General features: G+C 40.9%; 1 protein-coding gene across 1 annotated transcript in view; it reads right to left on the bottom strand.

Annotated features, from left to right (window-relative positions):
• Window positions 1–651: 651 nt before the first annotated feature.
• Window positions 652–7,588, bottom strand: part of LOC126249113 (uncharacterized) — a 111,051-nt gene continuing 104,114 nt past the window's right edge. The window contains exon 5 of the mRNA XM_049950763.1: window positions 652–775. Within this exon, the coding sequence (XP_049806720.1) occupies window positions 652–775 (124 nt within the window). The remainder of the gene's footprint in view (window positions 776–7,588) is intronic.

Raw genomic sequence — 7,588 nt, 5'->3', positions numbered from 1 at the left:
AATATTTTGAACCAAGAACACGCACACATGCAAGAATCAAGTTTTAGACAACAGCTGATACGTGGCTTTATCTGACAGCAGAACCTTCCAGATTTTTAATTACCCCTAAGTTCATTTTCTCACCTGGCCAAGAACACAGCACTGTCAACCATTTCTCAACAAGCTTTACAAGATTCTTGAGATGAAGGCTACTTTTGCTGTAAATTCAAGCAATACCAATCCACTTCACTGTAAGCAATGCTTAGGAGAGGTTCTCCATCTTCACACATGCCTTTCACTAAAAGCTTAAGCATGCCTTATGATGAATGGTAGAAATGTTATTTCCACATCCTACACATAACTGATCAAAACTTGAGTGTTAGGAAAAACAAATAGGGACCAGTTCAGAACTGAACAAATAACTTAGTTCATACAATCTTTATTGTGCACAGTATTTCCAAAACACCACTGAAAATTTAAAATTTGCAGAATGCTTGCTACAGCTTAAGTATTTTGTATTTAAAACTAGTTCACAAAAATTATATAAACTGCAGTAAAAATATCAATATCTAAAGCTAGTGCACAAAACAATTAAAAATCAATTCTTATAAAAGTGAAACTTCAAAGATTAAAAAATTCAAGTTGAAACTGTAGTTTGAAATTTTGACACTGCTAATCAGGTGTGTAAATTCCATTAAATTTCATCACAACTTCAGGCTTTTTCTTTGTTGCTCGCTGTCTCTTTCCTTTTATCCGGTCTTCAAACTCACAGTCTGAACATGAGCAGGAAATATCACTGAAAAAAGATTTTTAGTTAGGCTGATTGCTGTTTGAAGTCAAAAAGAAATAATTCTAATCAAAACTGGAACCATAGCTCTTAAGTTATTAGAGTATCACTGGCACTATGATTTTTTCAGCTCTGCTGTTAGGTCTAATCTAATCAGTACATTTCAGAGGAAAGAGTCAAATGCATTTGCCATACAAGATTATTAATTTCATTACTGCTCATAAAAATACAGTGCCACTTTCCTCACCTCTGTGTTTAACTATCCACCCAGTGGCAAAATGTAACTTAGGTGTTGGCAACATATTACCGTAACTGGCACTGCTCCAGTCTAGATTTCAACCAAGGATGGCCTCCCCTGGGCTACACCTGCTTGTAATATAACAGCGTATGTGGTGGCACCATCAACATATACTTTGCACTGTCTCAGTAATTTCCATGTGAGTTTTTGTGAGTATTCCTGGCTAGTTTGTGCAGCACTCTTTTTCCTTAGAAATTGGTTAATGCACACTACAGCTAGAGACAGTTTGGGCACAGTGCATGGCATTTTGTTGTATCTGTGGTAACAGGTCATGAATTAATCAGTTTCTACAGACCAGCTTGTTTGCTTACTGATAGGTGGTGACAGTAAATTTTGTTGGAGTGAAATTGTTTCAAAGGTGTCTTATGTCATCTAGCAGTGGGATTTCGGTAAGATTTTGGGTCAATTGGTGGCTTCTCATTTGGAGTCATTATGGTGTTTGTCCTCTATGCCAATGGTATAGTTTCTTTTAACCAAAATTTAACATGCACCCATCACTAAAGTCTAGCTGTCCACAGGTATTGGCCCATTGCCTCTTTATTGAAATTTTACTGCATTTGTGCATATGATTCCACAGATGTTTCACATCAATTTCTAGTCATTTAAATTTCCCACTAAATTGTTTATTCCTTTATTAGTGTGTCACATTAACAGTACACCACATTTTCAAATTTCTTCAGCAGTATGGCTGCATCCATACCAGTTCACATTTTCCACTGTTGCTTATGAGCATGTAACTGACATGCAGAATGTCAGTCTCCCTTCATAGTGCCCTGTTTGCAGCCATATAATCAGTTGTCCACTACTTTTGGTGGTGGTCCATTTCTGAAGTCTTACACTAAGTGCAAAAGTATTACATAGTGATGAACTGGTAACAAACAAAAACTTACAAAGTTTTCAATATTACAACAGAAGTAATTGAGGACTTATCACTGGTATATGGATAACCAGCTGTTTATTAACAGGACACAAACAGAACTTTATTTCAATCTCTGAGCAACAAAATGTTAATGAGAATGTGAAATTACTTTGACTTGTGATTGCTGGGGGATAGTATCAACTGAAATGTGAGGAGCAATCTGATATTTAACAGTTTGAAGAAGGTAAGACAAACAGTGTGGTGTCAGTGAGGGGAAGGCATCCTATCCTGGAAGACAATGCCATGCCGCACATGTTAGTGCTTATGCAGTGTCACAATAATTGTCCATCCATGCTCAACAGTATCTAAAGCTCCACTGGCTGTTTTACACTGATATCTGTACAACCTCTATACTGTGCACAAAGTGAAACCTCATGACCTGCAGCAATTTGCTCTTCAGTTGGTAGCACAGACTGAAGTTTGACATGTGGCTGGGAAATATTCTATGGAGTGATGAGGCACATTTTTCACTACAGGGTCCAGTGAATACACAGCACTGCTAAATTTTGGGTACTGTGAACTGTATGTTCTGCACAAAGAGCTGTTTCACTTGCCATACAAAGTATGACTGGTGGGTATTCACAATCACCTGTATTCCCTGTCTGAAGAGACTACACACAGGGCCTGTCAGGTGTCCTGTGATGTCTGCACATTGAGACTATAGCACATTAATCATTTTTTGGAACAGCACAGCTGTGTGGAAACCACTGTTTTCATTCAAGATGGGAACATCTGATTTTGCTCTCCCAGTGAGAGATCTGCTTATAGCAACCTTCCACCAACTTGTGATCAGTGTTTCCAAGATGCATGCCTGCCAGATTACCTGCATCCATATGATTTGGCTCTGGGATTTCCTAAAATGTTTTTACTGAGAACACATTTAGTCTACCTGATCAAAACAGGAACACATTTAGTCTACCTGATCAAAACAGGAACACATTGCTCAGATACCACCTGGACTGCTACAAGGTGACCATTTTATGGATACAGCATATATCCAGTGCTTAAGTTGAACATGTTTATGTAGTGGGGAATAAAGTCAGCATTATACCTTTCTGATTTGTTTAACCTTTTCTGCTCACATCCACAGCACATGGAAACATTTCAATACATTTCATTCACAGCGCCAAATTTACATCTGGTGGTCAAAACTAACAATTGTTTTCCAGTGTAAATCAGTTCCACATCAATGCATTAAAATGCCTACCAAGTTTCACTATTATACAATAATTAAAGCTAACATGGGACATCTGAATAGCTGAACTTCAGTTATAATCACCTCATAATATACCTGTTTTATGCTTTCTTCTACTTATAACCAAATATGAAATGCTGTCATGGGGAAATGGTCAAGACTTTACTTTCCAATGTGTTCTAGGTTCCAGAAAGACCTGTGAATGTCCATATCACATAACAGCCAGCCTGCAGCCTCTGTATCTATAGTTACCTATTTTATGCCAAAGAAATTATAAATGTACTTAGAGCTTTGACTAGTTGTCAGTAAAATAACCATAAAATAGTAATTACACATTTACACAAAGTATAGTAGTATCCTGTTGCTTTAAGCAGTCTTAAATAATGGTAAACTGAATATATGTAATATTTAGACATATGTAAACATACCACTGTAAGAATGTAAGTGCACATAACTGCAAACCTGAATTTTACTTTTATTTGCTAAAAACTTTAGTATGAACTGTACATGTTTGCACTGCTAATTTTACCAAAATATGCCAAATAGCTTATAGGCCTTGTTAACATTCTAGTTTAGACCTTTTTCCTATATTCCTGTTTACATAACATTACACAATTCACATATTTGACAGGTACAGCTGATGGGTCAAAGCTTATACTGTATTTTGTATGCAACAATAACCTGGGCCACATTTCTTTAATGGAACCATTGTAGCCTACACACAATCAAACTTTTAGTACCATTTGAATGTTGCAGAATGTGTGAAGTTTTCCAATTCATAATTTTTCAACCATTGCTTTGTGCATTCATTTTTAATTCAAAGGTAGTGTGTTAGTTGAGTATGTGCCAAACTATTCACAAATACTGGATGAAAGAATTTCAAAAACTTGAAATATACTGTAGTAAGAAACAGTTTATAGGAAGCTGCCTTCTCAGACTTTTCATCATTGGTGAGGTGTAGCAGGTATACATGAGTTTAAGAACTTTAATCACAAAAAATACTTCTAATGGCCAAATATTCAAAGGAAATTTATACAAAAGTTTGTTGCATGTAAACTTTTGGCAAGTCACTTTAATGAAGTTATCATATATGACTTCAAGACTGATTTGCAACATTAGAATTACCATTTACACTATCTCCCTCGTGTGCCAATTTTTCCTTAAATAATACATTGTGCCAACTTAAGTTCAAGATTTCTGGCTCATACCATTACATTAGTACAGAACAAGTACCTGAAGCCAGCAAATCAGTGACAGAAATGATGCAATTATGATCTAAGAGAATTAAGTATCCGTTGTTAGTGTTTCATTGTGACTATAAACGATGTTGAAAATTTTCAACTTACATGAATTTTGAAACCTGCAATTGTGTGATTTCTCCACAACAGAGATCTCACTGAATAAATTACAGACTTGTCACCATACCTGATTTTATTTCTCACTGTTCACCTAGAACCACAGCAGTAATCACCTGAAGTGCTTAGTGGTTTGCCACCACTTGAGAGTACCACAAATGTTCAATTGTGTTACAAGTCATGATACAGATACTGGAATTTTCTGCTAAGTTGCCATACCTACTGTGGTGTCACCACCAGACACCACACTTGCTAGGTGGTAGCTTAAATCGGCCGCGGTCCATTAGTACATGTCGGACCCGCGTGTCGCCACTGTGTGATCGCAGACCGAGCGCCACCACACGGCAGGTCTAGAGAGACGTACGAGCACTCGCCCCAGTTGTACGACGACGTTGCTAGCGACTACACTGACGAAGCCTTTCTCTCATTTGCCGAGAGACAGTTAGAATAGCCTTCAGCTAAGTTAATGGCTACGACCTAGCAAGGCTCCATTTGTACCATTGCATGCATCTCAAGATAGAGTCTCACTTGTATCATCCAGAATGCTGTATACCAAAGGACAATATAAAAGTTAAGTGTTTTAGTAGCTACGTTCTTTTCTTTATCACATTCATTACGAATCCTGTTCCAGACTTAACGCCAGACGGCGTGAGTTGACGCGTGCCCTTTCGGCTACTTCACTGTGGACTGGCTGCCTTAACAGTCCACTACATTGGCGACGAGTCTACAAAGGGACTTTCGCGTTCGTATTGCACTAATTTGCTTGTGTCATGGCTTCGCCACATTCTCCAGATGTACTGTCCGAATTTTATCGCTTGCAGAATCAGCAGACGCAGGCATTATTGGATGCCCTTGGACAGCTCGTCCAGGGTCAACGTGCGCTGCAAAACGATGCGGCCGCCGCCGCTTCATCGCTACCACAGCCACACCATGCTGTTGTACCTCAATTTAGGCCCTACGAGGCGGCCAACGAAACATGGCTGGAATGGTCTCGACAATTTGGATTTCATCTTGCCGCCTACAAAATTCAAGGTAATGAGCGGCAGACGTTTTTGCTTTCGTGTGTAGGTGTGTCCACCTACCGTGTGATAGTGAAATTGTTTCCCCAACGCGACATAGCAACTCTGTCCTACAAAGAAATTTTGTCTGCTTTAGATGCCTATTTCAAGGAAACAGTCAATGTCGTTGCAAAACGGTATACGTTCTTTCGTACAAAACGTACGGCCGGTCAGACTAATAGGGAGTGGGTTGCAACTTTGCAAGGACTTACTAGGGAGTGTGCATTTGAATGTGACTGTGGACTCCCTTATTCAGATACTATGGTGCGTGATGCAATAGCACAGAACATTTCTGATGTTCGCATACGGGAACATATTTTGAAACTAGTTAATCCCTCCCTTCAACAAGTGATAGACATATTTGATAGGCAAGACACACTTGACTTTGCTCAGGAATCATTTGCAACTTCGGCAGCCGTGTGTCACATTAACCTGCCCGCCGGGCCCGCAGCACGGGACGCTAACCGGACCTCGCGCACGTCCGCGCAGCTGCAGCCTAGCTCGCAAACACGTGCGCCACGTAAGCGTGCCAATGCAGTTCTAAAATCATGCCCGCGGTGTGCAACTTAACATTCGCGTGAGAATTGCCCGTCACGCCGGGCTATCTGCTTTTTCTGCAACAAGAAAGGACATGTTCAAAGTATTTGCCAGAAAAAGTTCAGATCTGACACTCACAACCATTCCAGGCCCTTTGCTTCGCGCCGGAATCGAATCAAGGACACACAGGCTCGGGAACCTTCGCCCATGGACATTCATGTAGTTAGTGCCACTCCGCCCAGTGTTCCTCTCGCTAACAGTGACTGTGTTCGTCCCACAAAGAGTGTGCGTCGACGTCGACGTAAATCCCGTCACGTCGCGTGTGATTCTGTTCCAGTGTCTGATCAAGTTGCACAAAACAGTCGCTCTTGTCAGCAGGACAATAAACTTTTTGTAGATTTGGACTTTGCCGGACAAGTGATACCGTTCCAGCTCGATACCGGAGATGCAGTTTCATTGCTCAATCATGCCACGTACAAACAACTGGGCACACCTCCGTTGCATGCCACAAATGTTCAGCTCAAGAGTTATTCCGGACAAGCTATCCCTGTATTAGGACAGTGCACTCTTCTTGCAACATACAAGGGACAAACAAAACTTGTGTCTTTTTACGTTCTTCGTTCTTCTTCGGCAGTGAACTTGTTTGGTTTAGATTTATTTCAGTTGTTAAACTTGTCTATCGTAAATCAGGTCCTATCAGTGAATCAGACTGCGCCTTCAGCCGGTGTTTCTAGTCTATGTGAAGAATTTGCAGACATTTTTGCACCAGGCCTTGGTTGCGCTAAGAACTATGACGCACATTTGGAACTGAAAGTTAACGCGCAACCGAAATTTTTCAGAGCGCGCAATGTTCCCCACGCATTGCGTTATGAGGTCGCCAATCGCTACGATATCTTTTATCGGTCCGCTGCTAAGCACGGCGACGCTGCTGCGTTGTCCCGTTTGCCTGTTGCTGCGGATAAAGCATTCGATTCTTCCGAACTTGCTTGCATGTTCATTGATGCGGAAACCGATGACATGGTCGAATCGTTTCCGATTGATTTTCGTCGTGTAGCTACAGCCACAGCTACTGACCCTGTCCTTGCTACTGTTTTGTGTTTTGTTGCTATGCGCTGGCCCTTGTCAAAGTCGCGGATCGAGGATCCGCTGGTTCGCCGATTTTTTGCTCACAAGGAGAGACTTTTTGTACGACGTGGTGTTTTGTTGTTGCGTTCTGATAATGATCAGTCCAGAGTAGTGGTCCCACGTTCGTTACAGTCCTCTGTCTTACGGCTCCTTCACCAAGGACATTGGGGTATAGTGCGCACGAAACAACTTATTCGTCAGCACTGTACTTGGTTCGGAATCGATGCTGCGATTACGAATACGTGCTCTTCTTGCATGGCGTGTGCCGAACAACAATCCGCCCCACCGCAGAAATTCTTTGCATGGCCAAAAGCCACTTCCCCTTGGCAACGCTT

Source organism: Schistocerca nitens, chromosome 3 (assembly GCF_023898315.1).
Source record: "Schistocerca nitens isolate TAMUIC-IGC-003100 chromosome 3, iqSchNite1.1, whole genome shotgun sequence".
NCBI lineage: Eukaryota > Metazoa > Arthropoda > Insecta > Orthoptera > Acrididae > Schistocerca > Schistocerca nitens.
The sequence above is the reverse complement of the archived record's forward strand: the minus strand, read 5'-3'. Positions and strand labels throughout refer to the sequence as shown.